The sequence below is a fragment of the Meles meles genome, chromosome 10, assembly GCF_922984935.1.
Source record: "Meles meles chromosome 10, mMelMel3.1 paternal haplotype, whole genome shotgun sequence".
Lineage (NCBI taxonomy): Eukaryota > Metazoa > Chordata > Mammalia > Carnivora > Mustelidae > Meles > Meles meles.
In genome coordinates this window covers 22,895,587-22,918,233 of record NC_060075.1, presented here as the reverse complement: position 1 = coordinate 22,918,233, position 22,647 = coordinate 22,895,587, and the positions used below count along the sequence as shown (strand labels likewise).

Here is a 22,647-nt window from a genome sequence, read left to right as displayed (position 1 = left end):
ATGATTTAACCTGATACATTAAAGTTCAAAGACCACATCTGGGCTGGTAGCATAAAATCTCTACATAGGATACCGAAACCTAGAAAGCAGAAAATAAAAGTCCTTAAAGTTGGCATGGCGGTACCAGCTGCTTATGTTACAGTATATATATTGGCAATGATTTCTGAAACTTTCTTTTGTGTTAGAAACCAGGCTAAAACTGAATCTCTAGGATGATAATGATTAAACATGTTTGTACTATTTTTCTGTCATCCCCTTCATTGTTTACCTATTTGGAAGGTTCTCTAACTGCAAAAGTTGTACTTTGTAGGTTACAGTAATTTTCACTTTCCCACACAGTTGAGATGGATTATGGGAACCGTTCCTTTTTAATCCTCATAATGAGATACTTCTAAGAAAGTTTGTCCTGATTGAGAGTCCAGTCTGGAGCAGAAAACTCAGGACTTAATATTGTCGTAATTTTTGGATACCTCATTTTTTCTTCCCTTTTTTCTAAGATAATGGCTTGAGCCCTGAAAGCAGGTTAATTTCCTGTCCCATCTTGTTATATTTCCACAATTCCATGGCTGCTTTGTTATCTCCTAAGGTGTCCTTATCCCCTGTGTATTCTTATAAGTGAATGAACCCTTTATTGGTGGTTGTAGGATCCCATGTCTGCCTACTATTTCTGCTCATCATGGACGAGTGTGTGCATGTACAAATGTGCTGCTAAGTTCTGTCTTTGGAGACACCTTTCGCTAGTGGTGGAAGGAAAGGAGTCAGAACAATGATTCCTGGTTCAGACCTGGGCATGTCAGAGCTTCGAATCATGGATTCAAAGGCTACATCTGGCCCTGGGCCTTGCTGATAGTGGTACCTTTGATTCACAGCTACAGTATAGATGGCTTGTTTTTCCCCCCAGTGCCTTTCAGCTCGGCCTCTCGAGCACTTGAGTCACCTGTTGGGTAGTCTGACCTTGCAGGAAAGTAGTGGCAGTTTCAGATAGGCTGCTTAGAGTTTTAGAGACATAAGTCCCTGGTGATCTTGGAAGTGATTTTGGTAGTGAACTGTCACAGCTAGTTACCAGATGGCCTGGGAAATGCTGAATAAAGAACGCCATTTCTATTAGATCTGGAACAGGTAATGGGGTTGGCATTGAATGAGAAAATGTGATTTTAACCAAGAAGCAGTATTTCTGTAAAACTTTTCGGCCTGGCTCCTTTCTACTGTTATTACTTGCAATTTCATCATCTATTCACTTTAATTCTGTACAGTGTGATGTCTTTGGGGCCAGCGGGTATTTTTGTCTGCTAGTTGTAGAAGTGTTTGCTCTTAGGGCTCCGCCGTGGCTGAGGGAGGCAGCTCCACCCCCTCTCCGGTTGCTTGGCACCAACCCTCCCTGGTTGTTGGGCATCTTGTTTACTGCTGCCCTTAATTCCCTGCAGGTGCGGAAGTACAAGAGCATGATCCTGGAAGACCTGGAGTCCGCCCTGGCAGAACACGCCCCCGCGCCACAGGAGGTTAACTCCGAGCTGCCACCTCTCACCATCGATGGAATTCCGGTCTCTGTGGACAAAATGACCCAGGTAAGGGGCGGGAAGTGAGGAGGAGACAGAAAGACAAGTGGCCCGCGTGTGGGCGGGCCTTCTCAGTTTTATGCTTAGTGATACCATCAGAGAGAGACATAGGCTGGGGTCTGACAGCGTCTGGCAGGGTAGCAGCCTTGGGGAAGGGGATGTAGCGTCAGAAGAATGCTCTCCTCCATGGTGGCAGTTCTTTCCTTTCACTCGGGCCCTTGGGTTTGATAAAGAAACTCGTAGCTCGGAATTGGTTTGCTTGGACAGGTGACTGTCAGGACTTTGATGAACCACCACCAAGCAGGGCAAGTAAACTGTTAGTCTTTCGGGCTAAGTTGCTCCTCTTTCCAAATTCTGAATACCACCATGCTGTCGCCAAGGAAGGTTCCCCTCTCTGGGGAATAAGAATGGAGAACTCAGGATACCCTTCTGAGTCATTGCTTCTCTCCTCTTGCTTTGACGAGGGAAGTCAAGATGCACTTAGCCTGATAAATCAGCATTGCTCAGGAATTTTGCTGAGATTGTCCATTTTAAGGATCTCAGCTTTGAAAGTGATAGCTTAGGCAAGATCATGTGCCCTTTTATAACATATTTTCCTACCTTATTTCTTCATTAAGGTATTCCTCTCTTGCTAAACCCGGTTGTGGGTTTTCTTATCTGATTCAGTCTTCCAGCAGCATTTAACACAGTTGATTATTCCCTCCTTTAAACACTTCCTGCTCTCTCTTTCTGCCCCCACACTCTCCTGAATGTCCTCCTGCCTCGCGGCGCTCGCTCTCAGCTTTTCTGCCGGCTCTTCCTCCTGTTCTCAGTGATCAGGATTGGCATGTCTGTTTCTTTAGTTTCTTTCCAAGTGGCCTCATCTGTCCTGCGGGCTTTATGTCCCCTCTGTATCCTGTTTACTGCCCAGCTTATAGTGCTCACTCTAGACATCCAGTGCCCAGCATGCCCCAGACACAGAACCTTTGATTTCCCCATTCCACTCCCTCTACAATCCCCGTATCAGTGACCAGCACCACAGTCCATCTGGTTGCTCGGGTGCCGGCATGGGAGCAACCCTCCGTTTCCCTGTTTTGCCCTCACTCCCACATGAGTCATTAGCATGTCATGTCAGTTCAGCTCTGAGATGGGCCCTGGATCTCACCATTCTTCTCAGTTCCTGTCCCTGCCCTCGCCCAAGCCAAGTATCTCTCACATAGAGACTTGATCGATTCTGTTGCTTTCCTTCTTGCCACTCTTGCCCCGCTGAAGTCTCTACTTCACGGAACCATCAGAGGTTTTTTCCAAAACTTAGATCAGCTCATCTCACTGTCTTATTTAAGCCCTTTAATGGCTTTTCACCATTCCTAGAGTCACATTCAGACTTCTGGGGTCTCTGAGGCCATGTTTAACCCGAGAACCCAGCCTCTTCCAGCTCCCTTCTTCAGTCTCCCGCTCAGTCATTATGCTCTGGCCACCCTGGTCCTCTTTTTGTCAAACACTCCAAGCCCCTTTTTTAAGATTGGCAGTTTCCTCTGCCTGAAATGTTGTTCTCCCAGATCATTACATGCTTAACCTTACCCTGTTCAAAGTCTGGCTCAGACGTCCCCTTGTGAGACAAGCCTTTCTCAATTATCCCATCTAATGGAGCTTCTCCTTGCTACTGAGTCACTGCCCAGCACATCCCCTATTTTACTGTCTCAGAAACACCGATTACTACCTGAAATCATCTTCTTCATTAACATGTATACTTATCTGCGATCTCTTCAGCTAGAATTTGAGAGCAGGGCTCTAGAGAGTTTTGTTCTTGACTGCCATCCACTACAGCTCCCGGCACCTAAAGAAACTCTCAATTCTAAATAACAGTATCTGTCCAGTAGATGACCTAAGAGTCAGAGTAAAACGCATCCAGCGTGGTAGGTGCCTGGATTGGAAATCTCACAAGTGCGTGTCCCCTGGCTGCAGACATGCACGCTGCTAATCAGGAGGTGGCACTTTTTTCCTGCTGAGTCTGAACCCGCCGCTTGGCCTAAAGCGATACAGTAGTTTGTAAAGCTACGTTGGGATCTTTTGCTTATTGGATTCATGGATCTTTCTGTGAACACTTGAAGAATATCTAAATGATGGTTCAGAAAGGAAAGCATTAGCTAAACTTTTTTCCTGTCACTTCATACCTATTATTCTGTCCTTAAGACCGTTCTAATTAAAAAAAACCTAAGAAGAATTTTTTATCTGATTGATTTAAAGAGTCTACTCAGTGCCTCAGATACAGGTATCTATAAGGTTAACTAAGCTTCTGATTAAGACTGCTCTGTTAGGCATGTGAGGTGTTGTGCCCTCTCCTGTGATGGACATTTTTTTCCTTCTTTGTCACATTTAGTCACATTTGGTGTGTTAGGTTGAAATAATCTGATATAATCTAAAATAATCTGATACTAAAACATCATGCTTCAGAAGTTAAAGCAAACAGTTTAATTTTCATGTTGGAGGTAAAACATTTATAACTGTGCTGTTTTCCATTCTTGTGAAATATGTACTTGGGAGAGCTTTTTGTAGTGATGGATCCAAGGGAAGCAGGTCCTCAAGTCAGGGATCAGACTCAGAGGCATTTTGTTGGGGCGTCCATTTTCTTCACGTCCTACGTTCCCTCCTTTCCCTTCTCCCACAGAAAATGACTAAAAAGTAATACATAAGAAATAAAACAGACAGATGGTGAGGAAGAGTGAGCAGTGATGAAAAACCCAGCTCCTAACTGAATGGGAATTTCTGAGTATTTGGATCCTGGGTTTTTTACCGCGGATCTTTTTTTTCCCCCCAATTGTTTTCCTCAGATACTTATAATTAATGTGAGCCTGTTACCTTTTTTTTCTAACTGATCCCAAAACCTTTCATCATTAATGATAATAAAAACGGGGTGTTATTTCAAACTAAACCTAGGAAGGAGGGGGAATAGGAATATAAGCATTTTTAACACCGTGTCAAGAGAAATGTACAGTGGTGTGATCTTTCTAGAAAGCAGGGTGGTGGTGCATATTGAAATTTAACCTTGTGTATGTCTCGCCCTCCAGGTAAGCAAGGATGTATGTCCATGGCATGTTAACAATAGGAAAATCTGAGAACAAAGTGCTTGAATAAATTATAGTGGTGATATTTAGAATTTACATGAGAAGATGAGCAGCTCCCAAAAGAGACCAGAAATTTACTATTCAGTGAAATACTGGATACCAAAAATGCTGACTTGTTCTCTATTGAAGTGGGACAGAGTTCTGGTAGTTTTTAACTGCTTGTAAAAATAACATTTCTTATGTACTCTAATTCAAGTGCTTTCTTTATTTAGTGCTTTGTATTGTGGTTCTTTGGGAGACGGTTAGATTTTTTTTTTCAGGGGATACATAATTGAGTTAATCAATTCATTTGTTTAAAACATGCACACAAAACTTGCGTGTGTGTGTGTTGCATGTGTGTAAAACTTCAGAGCAATATAAACCTATTTACTATAATACCATAATATTAACAGTGATTATCTGTGCATGGTGGCATTATGGATGATTTTTATTTTCTTTGTCTAATAAGCATGAATTTCTTTTATAACCATAGAAACACACAAAATATTTTCTTTATTTATATTAGACTTGAATTTTTTTTTTTAAGATTTTTATTTATTTGACAGACAGAGATCACAAGCAGGCAGAGAGGCAGGCAGAGAGAGGGGGGGAAGCAGGCTCCCCGCTGAGCAGGGATCCTGATGTGGGGCTCGATCCCAGGATCATGACCTGAGCTGAAGGCAGAGGCTTTAACCCACTAAGCCACCCAGGCGTCCCTAAACTTGAATTTTTTTAAGTATAAGTGTGTTGAACTTTATGTTTGGGTAAAGATGTCCAACATCTCTTTTTATTTCTCTTATTTTCCTCTTCTATAGCTACGATGTTTTGGAAGGCACACTACTAAGTTATTTACAGGGGTATCTCATTTAATCCTTGCTCTCCAGAGTGTATATATAATTCCTCTTTCATAATCAAGGAAGCAGAACTCACATGCGGTCAGTAGCCATGAAGGACTAAGTAAATTTAATTGGACACCAATTCTAGAATTCGGACCATATGGATGATTCATGACTTCCTTGAAGTGATAAAATTCCAGAATTGTAAAAGTGCGCTATAACAGAGTTGGACTTCGGTTAACCAAACAGCTCTGTGGATCATCTTATCTGCACTGAATGCAGTAGAAATAACTAATGTTTATATTGATGATCTTAACCCACAAACATAATTCTGTATGCAATCCTAAGATGAGTTCTCAGTCATCCAAAGAGTAAATTGTATTCGGTACTGTTCTAATGTTATGTGTTCTGCTATTTTAATTCTTTACAAATTTGAGAATTAGTCTGGTTTTTTACATTTGGAAGGTCTAGTCTCTAGTCCCAGTCCTACCACATATAGCCCTGGCTCCCAGTTTTATCTTCTGAAAATGAGAATACTATACGCCGTCCTACTTTATGGAATCAGAGGAAGAAAAAATGAAGTATTATATGGAAAAGTGCTTTGAAAATGAAGGCATCACACAAAGATAGTATTGCCAATTATTAATACTGTTTATATTACCTATATTAACTTTTGAGTAACCTGAACATATCATTTCTCACCCATTTTTCACTTACAGAAAGTTAGTGAACCTGGAATTTTTATTTGGCTCAGCAATGAAGTGGGACAATACAGGTGACAATAAAACTGAAAAACTGAGGCATAAAGGGAGGAAGCAATTTATGAAGCAAGTTAGTGACAAACAGAAATGGAATTAAAGGGCAGAGTCCTTACTGCCAGGGCTTTCTCTCTCTCTTTCTTTAGAACTGTATTGTGATCATTACTCAGATTGAGTATTTCAGCTAATCTATGCTAAACATTTACTGTTTTAAAGGAGTTTTTTTTTTTTTTTTAAGATTTTATTTATTTGACAGACAGCAAGAGAGGGAACACATGCACAGGCAGTGGGAGAGGGAGAAGCAGGCTCTCTGCTGAGCAGGGAGCCCGATGTGGAGTTTGATCCCAGGATCCCTATCACAATTGTCTCTTACACAAATTGAAATTACATATGATAGAATATCTTAAGTTCTGTGCGAACTAAGTGCTCTTGTTCTTTTAGGAAGCAGCTCTGTAGTTTTTGTTGTTTTTTATTAACTTTTGGTTTTGGTACACATATCATACTCTGCTAGTAATATAATGTTTACATGAACATTTACTTAGGAACTGTTATAAATATATCTTGATCCTGGAAGTTGTGTGTGTGTGTGTGTGTGTGTGTGTGTGTGTGTGTGGTAAAAAATACATAACTCTGTAGTATTTTTAGTGCTAAAATGAAAACTTGGGTTTCTAGACACCTTTAAGAATAGCGGCTAGAACTTACCCATATCTGCCTGTCTCCTGGCATAAGAGTTGAAGGAGATATTGAAGATATTGAAGAGTTGAAGATAACGCTTAGCAGAAGAAATCATTATTTTGTTGTGGATTCTGCAACCCCAGGATTCATTTGCAATAAAACAATGATGCCATCTTTTTCAGAGATTTTGAAAGCCAGGTTAGCAAAATTTTGTAGGATACTTCAGACCAGAAACCCGAAAATGGGCTAACATGTGCTTCTCAAACTTCAGTGTTGATAAGAATTACCTGAGAGTCTTGTCATTTAAATTCAGACTGTGACTCAGTTGGTCTTGAGTGGGACCTGACATTCTGCCTTCTAGAAAGCTCCAAGATGATGCTGGTGCTGTTGCTAATTCCCAGACTGCACTTTGAATTTAGGAATTACATCGTTGCTTAAAGCCTTTAAGCAATGATTATGATTTTGCTGGTGAGCAGTCAGATCTGTGCTTTACCACACGTGAGTCCAGTAGGATTCTCTTTTTCTTGGGAAGTTGTAAATCTTCTTGGAATTTGTCTTAGAAGAGATCCAGGCAAAAATTAAATTATAGAAGAAACATCTCTGGAAAGAACAATACAGGATTCCCAATTGAAATGCAGTCCTTTTTGAGACAAAGAAGGGCACTACATAATGATAAAGGGATAAAATCAGAAATTAAGAGAAGTAACAACTGACACTATAGAAATATAAAGTATTATGAAAAATTATATGCCAGTGAATTGGACAACCTAGAAGAAATGGGTAAATTCATAGAAACATACACTCTTCCAAAACTGGATCAGCAAGAAATAGAAAATCTGAACATTTCCGTTACCAGTAATGAAATTGAATTTTTTTTTAAAAAAATCTTCCAGGGCACCTGGCTGGCTCAGTCAAAAGAGTGTGTGACTCTTACCTCAGATTTCTGAGTTTGAGCCCACGCTGGGCATGGAGATTACTTAAATAAATGCATACATACATACATATACATTCTTTTAAAAATAATTAACAGGGGAGCCTGTTGGTTAAGTGTTTGCTTTCGGCTCCGGTCATGGTCCCAGAGTCCTGGGATCAAGTCCTGCATCAGGCTCCCTGCTCATCAGGGAGCCTGCTTCACCCTCTTTCTCTGCCGCTCCCCCTGCTTGTACTCTCACTGTCAAATAAATAAAATCTTTAAAAAATAAAAATAATTAACAAGTAAAATAAAAAACAAACAAAAAACTCCCAACAAACAAAAATCTAGGACCGAATGGCTTCATAGGTGAATTCTACCAAACTTTTAAAGAAGAGTTCTTTAAACTTTAAAAATTCGTTCTCAAACTATTCCCCAAAAAAAGGAGGAAGAGAAATTTTCAAATTCATTCTGTGAGGCCAGCATTACCATGATATCAAAACCAGAAAAAGGCACTACAAAAAAGAAAACTACAGGCCAATATCTCTGATGCACAAAGGTGTAAAAATGCTCAACAAACTATTAGCAAACTGAATTCAACAATACATTTAAGAAAAAATTCTTTCACCATGATCAAATGAGATTTATTCCAGGAATGCAAGAGTGCTTCAATATTCACAAATAAATCAGTGTGATACATCACAAAAAGAGGAAGGTTAAAAACCATATGATTATCTCATGAAATGCAGAGAAAGTATTTGACATAATACAACATCTGTTCATGATAAAAACTTCAACAGATTGCTTTTAGAGAGAACATACCTAATAAAGGCTGTATATGAAAAGTCCATAGCTAACATCATAGACTCAGTGGTGAAAAAGCTTTTCCTCTAAGATCAAGAACAAGACAAGGATGTCTACTCTCACCACTTTTATTCAGCTTTGTACTAGAAGTCTTAGCCACAGTAATCAGACAAGAAAAAGAAATAAAAGGCATCCAGTTGGTAAGGAAGAAGTAAAACTGTCACTATTTGCGGATGACATGGTACTATATGGAAACCCTAAATACACCACCGAGAAACTATTAGAACTGATAAATTCAGTAAAATTCCAGGAAACAAAATTAATAGACAGAAATTATTGTAGTCTATACACTAATAACAAAGTAGAAGAAAGAGAAATGAAGAAAACAATTCCATTTACAATTGCACCAAAAAGAATAAAATACTTCAGAATAAACTTAACCAAGGAGGTGAAAGACCTATATTCTGAAAACTATAAGACATTGATGAAAGAAATTGAAGACAACACAAACAAATGGAAAGACATTCTATGCTCATGGATTGGAAGAATTAATATCATTAAGGGGTGCCTGGCTGGCTCAGTTGGTAGAGCATGCAACTCTTAATCACAGGATCGTGAGTTCAAGCCCACATTGGATGTGGAGCCCACATAAAATTTAAAAATTAATTAAATAATTAATATCATTAAAATGTCCATACTACCCAAAGCAATCTACAGATCAGTGCACCCCCTATCGAAATTCCAATAGCATTTTTGACAGAATTAGAACAAATAATCCTAAAACTTGTATGGAATCACAAAAGACCCAAAATAGCCAAAGCAGTCTTTAGAGAGAAGAACAAAGTGGGAAATACCACAATTCCAGATTTCAAAATACACCATAAAGCTATAGTAATGAAAACAGTATGGTAATGACACAAAAATAGACACAGAGATCAATAGAACAGAATAAAGAGCCCAGAAATAAACCCATTAATGGTCAGTTAATCTGTGACCATAGAAGTAAGAATATTCAATGGGGAAAAGACACTTGGTGTTGGGAAAACTGATAGCTACATGCAAAAGAATGAAACCTGACCACTTACTTTCACCATACATAAAAATAAAACTCAAAATGGATTAAAGACCTAAATGTGAGACCTGAAACCATAAAACTATTAGAAGAAAACATAGGCAGTGATCTCTTGGATATTGCCTTCACAACATATTTATGGATATGTCTTTTCAGGCAAGGAAAACAAAGCAAAAATAAACTATTGGGACTGTGGTAGAATAAATATATCTTGCACAGCAAAGGAAATGGTCAACAAAACCAAAAGGCAGCCTACTGAATATGAGAAAATATTTACGGATAATATATCTGTTAAAGGGTTAATAGCCAAAATATATGAAGAAATTATACAAATCAATACCAAAAAACCCCCAAACAATCCAATTTTTAAAAATGGGCAGAAAACCTGAATAGACATTTTTCCAGAAAAGACATACAGGTGGCCAACAGACACATGAAGAGATGCTTAACACCACTCATTGTCAGGGAAGAAATCAAAACCACAATGAGATATCACCTCACACCAATCAAAATGGCTAGTATCCAAAAGACAGGAAATAAGTTTGGTGGTGATGTAGAGAAAATGGAACACTTATGCCCTGTTGGTGGAAATGTACGTTGGTGCAGCCACTGTGGAAAACAATGGAGGTTTCTCTAAAAATTAAAAATACTGGGACTCTGGGGCACCTGGGTGTTGCAGTTGTTTACACAACCAGCTCTTGGTTTCAGTTCAGGTCATGATCTCAGGGTCGTGAGATTGGGTTCTATGCTGCATGTGGAGCCTGCTTAAGATTCTCTCTCTCCCTCTTCCTCTGTCCCTCCCCACACCGCTTGCACTCTCTGTCTCTCTTTAAAAAAACGAAAAATTAGTTGGCGCCTGGCTGGTCCAGTCAGAAGAGCATGCAACCCTTGTTCGCTGGGTCATGAGTTCAAGACCCACGTGGGGTGTAGAGATTACTTAAATTTAAAAAACTTAAAGTTTTTAAAAAATTAAAAAAAAAAAGAAATACCATGTGATCCAGTAATTCCACTACTGGGTATTTACCCAAAGAAAACAAAAACACTGATTCAGAAAGGTATATGTACCCCTGGATTTATTGCAACATTATTTACAATAGTCAGGATATGGAAGCAACCTAAGTATCCATCCACAGATGAATGGATAAGGAAGAGGTGGTATATACACAATGGAATATTACTCAGCCATTAAAAAGAATGAGAGCTTGCCTTTTGTGACAACACGGATACACCTACAGGGTGTTATGCTAACGAAATAAGTCAGCCTAAGAAAGACAAATACTATATGATTTCACTTTTATGTGGAATCTAAAAAACAAAACAGACTCTTAAATACAGAGAACAAAGTGGTTGTTGCCACAGGGGAGGTGAGTGGGGGGATGGGCAAAATAGATAAAGGGGATTAAGAGGTACAAACTTCTAGTTATAAAATAAGTCATGGAGGTGAAACAATAGGGAATATAGCGGGACCGGAATGGCTCAATGGTTAAGCATCTGCCTTGATCCCAGGGTCCTGGGATCGAGCCCTGCATAGGGAGCCTGCTTCTCCCTCTCCCTATGCCTGCCGCTCCCCTTACTTGTGCTTGTGTGTTCTCTCTGTCAAATAAATAAATAAAATTAAAAAAAAAAAAGAATAGGGAATATAGTCAATAATGTAATAACATTGTATGGTGACTACATTTATTTGGTGAGTACTGATAATATTTAGAATTGTCAAACCAGTATGTTGTACCCCTAAAACTAATATAAATATTCTATAGTAATTATACTTTTAAAAAAATCTGCTACTTTTCCCCTTGTCTCTTCCCTTTCCTCACCTGAACTTACTGTCCTCCTCTTACTCTCACTGGGGCAGTTTTTGTTGCTTTAATATTCCCTTGGGGTGATGATGCAATAGGATAGTAATTCCTCACCAGTTTTCAAGAAAAACCTTCAGAAACATTCAGCACAGTGATTGCTTCATTAGGAAGAAGTTATCCACATGGCTTGACATGTTTTACTTAGAAAATATTAATCAGCTGTCAATTTAGGTTTTTTGAGTATTGTTTTGAAAAAGCATAGGTCCGGCGTCTTCTACCCAAAGAGTAGAAACATTAAAAGACAAATATTGTGTGTGATTCCACTTCTATGAGGTATCTCGAATGGGCAAATTCATAGAGACAGAAAGTAGAATTTACCATGGCCAGGAGAAGAGTAGAAATGGGAGTTTGGGGGAACCAGGTGGTGGGTAATAGGGAGGACACGTATTGCATGGAGCACTGGGTGTTGTGCAAAAACAATGAATACTGTTACGCTGAAAAAATAAATAAATAAATAAAAATTGAAAAATAAAAAAAAAAAAGAAAACAACAGTTAGATGTCCAAAAATGTTAGATTGTTTTGGATCATAATGTTTTAGTTTTAAATATGGCATTTCTGTTTGTGTTATGTCATTGATAGTTGGCAAGATTATCTTTTACACATCACCCACATGCACTCACACACACACACACACACCCCACAGCACACCCCCACACACGCAGAGCTGCATATATGCATGGAAAATTATTGAGCCTATGCCATCATATTGTATTTTGGCAGTAAGAAATACTTTGAGAACAAGAGTTCTCAAAAAAACATGGGGAGGGGTGCCTGGGTGGGTCAGTGGGTTAAGGCCTCTGCCTTCGGCTCAGGTCATGATCTCAGGGTCCTGGGATCGAGCCCCGCATTGGGCTCTCTGCTCCGCGGGGAGCCTGCTTCCTCCTCTCTCTCTGCCTAGTTGTGATTTCTCTCTGTCAAATAAATAAAATATTAAAAAAAAGAAATGGGGAGTTACTGCTTAATGCATACGGAGTTTCTGTTTGGGATGATGATGAATAAATTCTGGTAGTCGGAGCGATGGTTGTACAGCACTGTAAATGCACTTAGTGCCACTGAATTGTACATATTAAAGGGGATAAATTTTATGCTATGTATATTTTATGACAAAAAAAATATTAATAGAGTGGTCTTCAAACTCGACCACATAGTAAAATCACCCGGAGAACTTAAAATTCTAATGCCCAGGCCATACTCCAGACCAATTAAAATAGAATCTTTGGGGCCAAGATCCAGGCATGTATAGTGTTTAAACTCTCCAGGTGATTCCATTGTGCAGCCAACTTTGAGAACCACTGTTGTAGATGACAGTTCCAGACTGCTTCTCCCTACTGTAATGGCAAAATCTATATGCAAAGTAGGCCTTTTCTGCCATCTAAGTTATCAAAAAATGTTTATGTATATGATGACATTTTGTAAATACTAGATAGGCAGGATGAGATTAAGAGACTAACAAAATTATTGGTAACAAAAGTATTGAATATGAAATATGAAAGCATATATTGAGTAGAGTAAAAGAATAATGACACGTTTCGGAATACTAATAGAAGGGAATAGGCATATAAATTCTATATGCAGGATACAACTAGACTAAAGGAAAATATTTGCAGATTATATGGCAAAGTGTAGGTAATATCCAGAACAGATTAATACTTCCTTCAGATTAATAAGAAAGAGATAATTAGAAAAATAAGTAAAGCATTCTGAACAATTCACAAAAGAAAATCAGTAAATGTATAAAAAGATTCTCAATTTCACGTAATGAAAATTAAAATAATTACCATTTCCCCCACATTCAATGAATCAAAATAAGAAAGCTGGGTAATAAAATTTGAGGGAGGGTTTGGAAACTATGGGTATTGTGCCAATGGGAGTGGTGTTGGCACTTTTTGGAGGACAATTTGGCAGTGTCTGTTAAAATGTTAAATGCAAGGGCATCTGGGTGGTTCAGTAGGTTGGGCATCTGGGTGGTTCAGTAGGTTAAGCATCCAATTCTTGATCTCAGGGTTGTGAGTTTAAGCTCTGAGTTGGTTTCCACACTAGGCATGGAGCCTACTTAAAAAAAAAAAATTAAATGCATATGCCTCCTAACCAGCAATTTCACTTCCCTGCTAGAAACCCACACCTGTGCACAAAGAAACATTTTTAGAAGCACTATAAATAACCTAAATGCTTATCAGCAGGAGAATGGTTAAAGAAAATCGGAAAATCTATATCATGGATACTAGGGAACTACTTTTTAAAAAATGAGATTTTTCTAGTTGCACTACCACGAGATGATCTCTGTGACAATATGTTGAGTGGAAAAAGTGTATTTGTAGTAAAATATGTACAATATGGTACCATTTGTGTTTTCTTTCATCACATAAAACTCCTTTTCAGGGGCACCTGGGTTGTTCAGTCAGTTAAGGGTCTGCCTTTGGCTCAGGTCATGATCCCGGAGTCCTGGGATCAGGTTCTGCATTGGGCTCTCCACCCAGCAGGGAGCCTGCTTCTCCCTCTCCTTCTGCCTACTACTCCCCCTGCTTGTGCTCTGTGTGTGTGTGTGTGTGTGTGTGTGTGTGTCAAATAAATAAAATCTTTTTAAAAAATTAAAAAAATAAAACTGTGCTTTCCATCATATATTCATGTAAATGCATAGAATTTGGTGTATAGGTAGGGATATTCTGCTGCTGACAGGTAACTGCTTTGGGAAAGGTGGATGGAGAGGAAAGGTGGATGTCTATTTAGATTTTTGTACAGAAGAGTACAGCTGAGATGAGGTAGCAGAAACGGACCAATCTGAAACTCCTTCAAAGGGAAGATAGAATTTTAAGAGCAATTTGATGAGCACGAGGAAGCAGTTTGGTAGGTTGATGGGGTTCAAAGACAGACAGCAGAAGGGTTGGCTTGAGAGAAGAGTCTCGAAATAAGTGTCTTCATTGATTTTCCCTCCTATTCTCTGAACTTATCTTTCCTTCCAAACTTGTTCTTCCCATGTTTCTGTGGGAATGTGTTTTATGGGGAAATGAGATTAAAAGGAGCCAGTGTTTCTTCTGGGGCTACTAGGGAATGGAGGATATAGGATTGGCGTTTCTAATAAGGAAAGTCACTTTCATTATCTCTATGAACAGAGGTTGGTGGTAGAAACAAAAAAAAATCATTTTGCTTTTGCTTTCTAATACCCTTTAAATATCAATTTAAATGTAACTGAATCTGTTGACCTGAAAGGTCATGATTTTAAGTTAAAATCATGAAGGCACAGTCTGAAAATTCCCCAGTCTTCCTCCTCTGCCACATTCCTGTTTCCCTGTAGTCTATAGAAAACATCACCTGCGGGGCACCTGGGTGGCTCGGTGGGTTAAGCCTCTGCCTTCGGCTCAGGTCATGGTCTCAGGGTCCTGGGATCGAACCCCACATCGGGCTCTCTGCTGGGCGGGGAGCCTGCTTCCCCCTCTCCCTCTGCCTGTCTGTCTACTTGTGATCTGTCAAATAAATAAATAAAATCCTTTTTAAAAAGAAAGAAAGAAAACAAAAAAGAAAACATCACCTGCCAGCACAGTTTTATTTCAGTAGCTTTCGCTTGAAATTTTTTATGTATAATCTCATCTTTGTAGTGGAGGGGGAGTTGGCAAACATTTTGAGAAGCCTTTTCTTGGTAACTGAATCAAAATAGACACCAGGGGCCACAAAAATCCTAGACTCTGGTATAAGCAAAGATAGAATGAGAGAAGATGGGCATTTGGAAATATATAAGGGTAATGCATTATTGGACAGCAAAGAATTTACTGAATTTATAAGTGGAAAATTTCTAACAGTGAGAATTCTCTCATTTTGGGTGGATTAAACTCTTTAGAATTTCAGAAAATCTTTTTAAAAAACATCTATGGTTTCCACATAATCTTTACTCTTGACTGACGCTAGCAGGAATTTATAATTTTTTTTGCTGAATGTGCCCTGGAAGGAGTGGTACTTTCTACTGTTTGCTGGTCTGGGTAGGTTTACTGACCAAGCAGGGCACTTTAAGCCCATAGAGAACCCTAAATCAGAATGAGAGATTGGGAAAGCTTGTTGCGGCCCAATTAAAGAACAGCCTGAGAGGGTAGGCTTTACCTTTGCTGATCCTGTTGATTGTCTCCTCTGGGGATTAAAGACAAACCTTCCCTAACAAGCACATTGAGTAGCTTGGGTTTCCAAAACTCTCCAGGACCAGTAATTAATCCAACTGGTAATGAGAGCACAGTGCTGAATTCTGGAAAGAAATCATTTAACTCTTTCTATACTGAATAATTCATTTTCCCCTTATTGATAGTCCCTTTTAGCCTGAGCATTGTTTATTTGGGACAGTATTAAATAATAGTCTGGTGGAAGATCATCTTTTTCAGTGAAGTCACATCATTTCTGTGCATTTAAAAGCAAAGAATGATCTTTATTCCCCAAATGTACAGACTATAAAAGTGAACTTTTATAGTAGAAAGCACTTTTTTTTTTTAAGATTTTATTTATTTATTTGACAGAGTAGGCAGGGAGGCAGGCAGAGAGAGAGGAGGAAGCAGGCTCCCCGCTGAGCAGAGAGCCCAATGTGGGGCTCGATCCCAGGACCCTGAGATCATGACCTGAGCCGAAGGCAGAGGCTTAACCCACTGAGCCACCCAGGTGCCCCAGTAGAAAGCACTTTTTACCTCTTGTTTTGATATGGGGGCAAATTCATACAGTTGATAATTAGTAAAAAGTTAAAATCTACTTCTGAATTAGAACTTGTATACCAGCAGTTATATTTCACTCAGGTCCCATTTTTAAAATTTCTGATGGAGTTTTGCCTGTGGATGCAACCTTCCCCATCTGTTGCTTGTTTCTCCTACTCTCTTCTTCCCAAGACTTTGAGACATTTCCCATCCAGAGATTTCTAGCACATGGAACATCTCTGACAGGCTGCCTAGTTCTCATTCTCTCTTCTAATTAATGATTACACTTGAGTCCCATTTTCTGACAACTCCATTCGTAATCTGCTTGTACACTTTTTTTTTTTTTTAAGTGCTCCAAGATCCCACAGAGCAAATCACCTGAGCCATCTGTGCATTGTGGCATGCTGGTAACAGCTTGCTTCCTCAGGACACGGAATTGGCCCTGATGGTCACTTTTTGATTCCAGCATTCTTTATTTCTCATCTTCAACCATGTTTACATAGATACATATAAACTCATTCTTCTGCCTCCTTCCACCTTTTTCACCATACCCCCATACCCGACATGAAAAATGCAGGATAAATGCCTTTCCATACACCACGGTGTGTTTAGTACTAGAAAACTGTTTCAGAACATTGACTTTTTCTTTGAATTTGAGAAAAGAGCTGATGACTGAAGTAATAATAAAACTGCTGTTAAGTCAATGCAACATGTGTATATCCCCACTATCTCTGACCCTTTGAATTGACCCTGTATGCTTACATTATCATTTTGCAGTTGAGAAAATTAAGATTCAGAGGGAGCTGGGGTTCAGAGCCAGCTCTCTGAGTCTAGAGCTTGTGTTCTTACTACTGATTGACAAGAAGTTGACTCGAGAAGTAGTCAGGAAATATTTCACAAAGAATGTGGGATTTGCTGGGCAAATAAGGAATGAGTGTCAGCATTGGAGTAGTAGCTTGAGAAGGTGCTCCAGTAAGGGGAACAAATTGAAAGGCACCGAAGCAGAAATGAGGTCAGTTCTTAAGATAATGCAGACTCACCGAAATAGGACCAAGGCTGCCTGTTGGCAATTAGCAGGAACTGAGTGTGCTGGGTGGCCGGATTGTGGTGGGCTGGAAGAGCCAGACAGAGGAGTCTAGTTTGGTTGCTAGTAGTGAGAGGCCATTTAAAAGTTAGCATTTAAGGGGTGCCTGGTGGCTCAGTGGGTTAAGTCTCTGCCTTCGGCTCAGGTCATGATCTCAGGGTCCTGGGATCAAGCCCCGCGTTGGGCTCTCTGCTCGGCAGGGAGCCTGCTTCCCTTACTCTCTTTGCCTGCCTCTCTGCCTGCTTGTGATCGATCTCTCTCTCTCTCTCTGTCAAATAAATAAATATAATCTTAAAAAAAAAAAAAGTTAGCATTTTGAGAAACCTGCCTGTCAGGGATGCAAGGGATGAGGAAGAAAGGGGAGAACGTGTTGGTCCTCAAAAGGTCAACTAGAAGGATGCACTAGCCTTGGGCTAGGAATGGGGATGAGGTGGGTGTGGAGAAGAAGGGATGGAGAGCACAGACATTTCAAAGAAGAATTGAACTTGCAATGAGTAACTAGATGGGTGTTGAAGGAAAGAGGTAAAGCTGACTGAGATTTTGAGCTTGGCTGTCTAGGGAATAAAAGTAGGGTTCTACTAGCAAAGACTAAGACAGGTGGTTGGAGAGAAGGCAGAGGAGGGTTTTTTTTTTTTTTTTTAAAGATTTTATTTATTTATTTGACAGAGAGAGAGATCACAAGTAGGCAGAGAGGCAGGCAGAGAGAGAGGAGGAAGCAGGCTCCCCGTGGAGCAGAGAGCCTGATGCAGGGCTCGATCCCAGGACCCTGAGATCATGACCTGAGCCGAAGGCAGCGGCTTAATCCACTGAGCCACCCAGGCGCCCCCAGAGGAGGGTTTTAAGTGTGTAGGTCGGTGCTCTGCCCACCCTTCCTATAACCTGTGAGTCCTTGCAACCCTGTGAGAGCCTGATGTGAGAGAGCCAAAAAGCAAGACAGGATGGAAGGTGTCCGTCACCAGGTGCCAGGGTGCCCCAGAGCTGAGGGGTGTGGGAAACTATGATGGGAATGGGTGTGGGATCAAAAGCTGAAAGTCGTCAGAATCAGGGAATGTGTGGAGTTCCAGGTAGGACTGGAGTGGTCTCTGTCCGCCAAGTGTTTCTGATGGCGAGTTCTTTCTGAACACTGTAGTCTTATGTTAATTTAGAGCTGTTGAGCCTTATATGGTTATCTCCAGACTGCCCGGTCTGGATATACAGAACTCTCCTTTTGGAGAGTGCTATTGGGTTTAAAAGAAAAGAGAGACTTGTGAAAGTGTGTGGTATCAGTTTATTTTGCATCTGAGAAAGCCATTGTTGTTTTTTTCTTTTTCCATCCTTGAAGAAAAGCAAATACTGTGTGTGAGGATTAAGCCTTTTCCTTCTCTCTGTATCTGAGGCAAGAAAAAGACCGACTCCCAGGAAAGCAGGATAAAGGGAAAATGACTTTGAGATGCACTTTCTTAAAATAACTGGAGGAGTGACCTCATGAGCCAGCTGATAGCCTGGGTTTGCAAATGGATACTTTCTATTAGCCTACTGCTCGATGCCGCAGAGCCAAATATATATGGAGTGTATTATATCATATCCTGTAGGCAGGAGACTGTCTGGGAGAGGCAGACTTGGGGAGGTGAAAGGGTTGAGGATGTAAACACAGTCAACCAGAGCTCTCCTTGTTCTGGGAAGCTTTACTGATTTGGGTTCATGATTTCCTATTATATAATAATTGGTGTCAGCTTCTGGTGAAATAATATTCAAATAAGAACACCTGATACCTCAGTAGGCTCTTGAATACAGAAGTGGTGCTGCCTTCATTCTCCCATTAATACTTGACCATTCCCATTTCGGGCTTCTTTTTCTCTTTTATTGCTACAAGCTCATGTCCTTGGGTGTGACCCATTGCTAAAATTGCCTTCTCCTTTTGGTCTTGAGCTGTTGGGGCAGTGTGGATGTGTCCTTAGTTGGAGGATGCTGCTTCTCTCTGGAGTGTTGCAGAGGTTAAAAGGAAAGCAGTAGGTCCAGGGAGGAACATTATAACTTGATAAACTGCTTCTCTTGCCAAAAATTATCGTCAGCAATTAAGAGTATTCACAAAGTAAGCTCCCCGTCCCCTCCAACGTACATGCTCAATGTGGTTACTGTGCCAGGAGAATGGCAGTTGTCTCTGGTTTAACACCTGCCTGGTCTGGATTCGATTTGTGAAATAAATCTGGATGAAGTCCACACTGTGTTTAAGATTACTCTGTATGTATGTCCGACTCACAGACATGGGCCTAGCATACCAGAAACGTTCTGGAAAAGCTTTAGGGTTATTTTCCCTTTTTCTTAAGTAGAGCCTACCTTCCATTTGTAACCAGCCACCTTCCTGAATGCTCTCATTGTTTATGGTAGTTTTTCATATGATTCTCTGGGGTTTCCAGATGCATGGTCGTATCATCTGCATACAGTGATGATTCTACCTGCTCCTCACCTCTTATTTCTCTGATCTGCTTGCCCTGGTTACTGCCTCCAGAACAATATTGAAAACACATCGTCTTTGTTTGACATCTTAAATGTGTGGAAGGCTGTAGAAGGGAAATGAGGGAAATAGCATCCATATAGTATCTTAGGAAGAAATCACAGTTGGTGGCTGATATTCTTGATCTTCTAGGGCCAAGTCATTGAAATACAGCTTAGGGCATGCTTCACCGACATATGTATAATTCTCAGCCCCCCATGGAGCTATGGTAACCTGTGGAAAACAATGGGTTCTCATCATTCACATCTTGGAATTCTCTGAGACCCTCCAGGAAAGCTCTCTGTTTTATTATTTTAGAATTTGGTGGAGGGGCGCCTGGGTGGCTGAGTCCATTGAGTGTCTGCCTTTGGCTCAGGTCGTGATCCCAGGGTTCTGGGATCGAGACCCACATCGGGCTCCTTGCTCAGCGGGAAGCCTGCTTCTCCTTCTCCCACTCCCCCTGCTTGTGTTCCCTCTCTCACTGAGTCTCTCTCTGTCAAATACATAAATAAAATCTTTAAAAAAAAAAAAAATTTGGTGGAAGACACAGGCACATCCCAGATGTTTTTCATGACTGCTGATGACCACACTCTTCTCTTCTAGGCCCAGCTGCGGGCATTTATTCCAGAGATGCTCAAGTACTCCACGGGTCGGGGAAAACCAGGCTGGGGCAAAGAAAGCTGCAAGCCCATCTGGTGGCCTGAAGATATCCCATGGGCGAATGTCCGGAGCGATGTCCGCACAGAAGAGCAAAAGCAGAGGGTGAGGGTTTCTCAGACCTGAGTCGCCTGTTGCTTTTCTACTCTGAATCAACTACCTCGATTTTGGGGATTCCACTTCTTATGCTAAAAAGTCTAAAAATATATGTTTGAAAGTCGAACCTGTCTCCCAGAGAGGCTTGCTGTTGTCTGATTTATAGCCTTTCCCATTCCATCACTTCATCTCTATAAAGACTCGGGTGGGACCATGAGTTTACTGTGCTCTCTGCCTACTTGCCTTTTGGAGCAGTTTTAATATTATGAGGTGCTTGGAAGAATTGCAGAAACGTTAAGAAAAAGTATTAAGCACTTTGAAGACTTAGAAATGTCCTTATTTCTGGTTAGCAGGAACCACTGTTGAAAAATATAAATATAGAATTAAAGAGATGACAAGTTGGTTGAGGCTGCTGATAATGATACTTCTTTTTTTTAAAAAGATGGACTCAACTAGATGTTATCCCTTGCTTTTTCTGCAGATTGTTTTTTAGTTATCCTGGAAGTTTATTGAGAATCTTAATATAAAATTCTTGACAAAAGAGTAACCTTCTTTTGTGAGAAGTTTAAGATTTGGCCTCAGGGTAGAAGAGTATAAAACCCAAAAGCTAAACCAGACTTTGATCGGGAAGGAATCTAGTGGGAAATCTTTGATGCTTGGTGCTGAGTTTCTTTGTGCCACAATGGGTCTAAGGGAAATAACCCTAAGGGAGCTTATTCTGTACCGGCTTGGTTTGGTTTGGTTTGATAAATAATACCTGCTTATTCCATAGTAGGGCTGAATAACCAACATTCTTTGTGACTTTAAGGTGCTTGTCTGGTCTTTTGGTGACAGGTTTCATGGACGCAGGCACTACGGACCATAGTTAAAAACTGTTATAAACAGCATGGGCGGGAGGACCTTTTGTATGCTTTCGAAGATCAGCAAACACAAACACAGGCCACAACTACACACAGTATAGCCCATCTTGTACCATCACAGACCGTAGTCCAGACCTTTAGTAACCCTGATGGCACTGTCTCACTTATCCAGGTAAGTAAACATATGTTATCAGATTGTGGTTTGTGAAGTAGATCGGTGGGCACCTCACCTCAGACTGGAGAAAGTTTTCGTCATGCAAACTCTTAGTTAACTTTTTATAGCTCCCCAAAGTCTTTCTATCTGAAATTGATTTTTTAACAAGATTTTAAATGTCTGCAATTTGTTAAATACAGAGCCATCGATAACTTTTTCTGGACATTTTCAAAACAAAGCACTGTAAAAGTGGCTTCTTTTGTACTGTTTCATTCTGTCAGGGACAGGAGCTCTTCCTTCTGAATTGCCTCTCCTGAGGTAAAACTCAACTTGCTGGTAGATGGGGAACCTCTAAAATTCAAAACGGGGTGAAAGTAGAAAGTTGGTTGATTGATGCTAGTTACCAGTAGTGAAATATGATAGCTTCTAATATTGATTTATTGGGTTGAAATAGAATTCTGAAACTCATGTAAGTGTCTGAGATATGATTTTAGTAACTCATTTCACATTACAAAGCGTATTAATCATTATCTGTGCTGAATTTGGGATTACCATGAATCTTAACTTCTGAATAAAGGAGAGGTAGAAGGATCCATCCGCTGACACCACTCTCTGTGTTTGTCTTTAGGTTGGTACAGGGGCAACAGTAGCCACATTGGCTGATGCTTCCGAATTGCCAACCACAGTCACTGTTGCCCAAGTGAATTACTCTGCAGTGGCTGATGGAGAGGTAAGAAAGAGGATTTGGTCTGCCTTGACTTAAATACTTAAATGTATAGGTGAGGGAGTAGTTAGGGTCCAGAAGATTAAAAAGACCGGGTAGCCAACATCTGTAGCATTATTTTAGTTAAGCTTTTTAAAACATCAGGCCATGACAGTTTTACAAAATATCTTATGCTGTGTATATTAATTTAATAATTGAAATTCATAGATCTTCATGATAGACCTGTCAGAAACTTATAATTTTATATTTATATTTGCAATATGGCATTTTGTATAATACACAATAGAAATACACAATTGTATAATACACAATATCCATGTAATACTTTTATGCTGTGAATCCCAAAGATTTAATCATTGGGCTCTATTAAAAAAAATTTGATCATTA

General features: G+C 40.1%; 1 protein-coding gene across 5 annotated transcripts in view; it reads left to right on the top strand.

Annotated features, from left to right (window-relative positions):
* NRF1 (nuclear respiratory factor 1) overlaps positions 1 to 22,647 on the top strand; it is a 147,764-nt gene that overhangs the window by 79,982 nt on the left and 45,135 nt on the right. For all 5 annotated transcript variants that reach the window (XM_046021184.1, XM_046021183.1, XM_046021186.1 and 2 more), the window contains exons 5-8: positions 1,425 to 1,565; positions 20,373 to 20,531; positions 21,357 to 21,554; positions 22,165 to 22,266. In XM_046021184.1, coding sequence (XP_045877140.1) covers positions 1,425 to 1,565; positions 20,373 to 20,531; positions 21,357 to 21,554; positions 22,165 to 22,266 — 600 coding nt within the window. The remainder of the gene's footprint in view (positions 1 to 1,424; positions 1,566 to 20,372; positions 20,532 to 21,356; positions 21,555 to 22,164; positions 22,267 to 22,647) is intronic.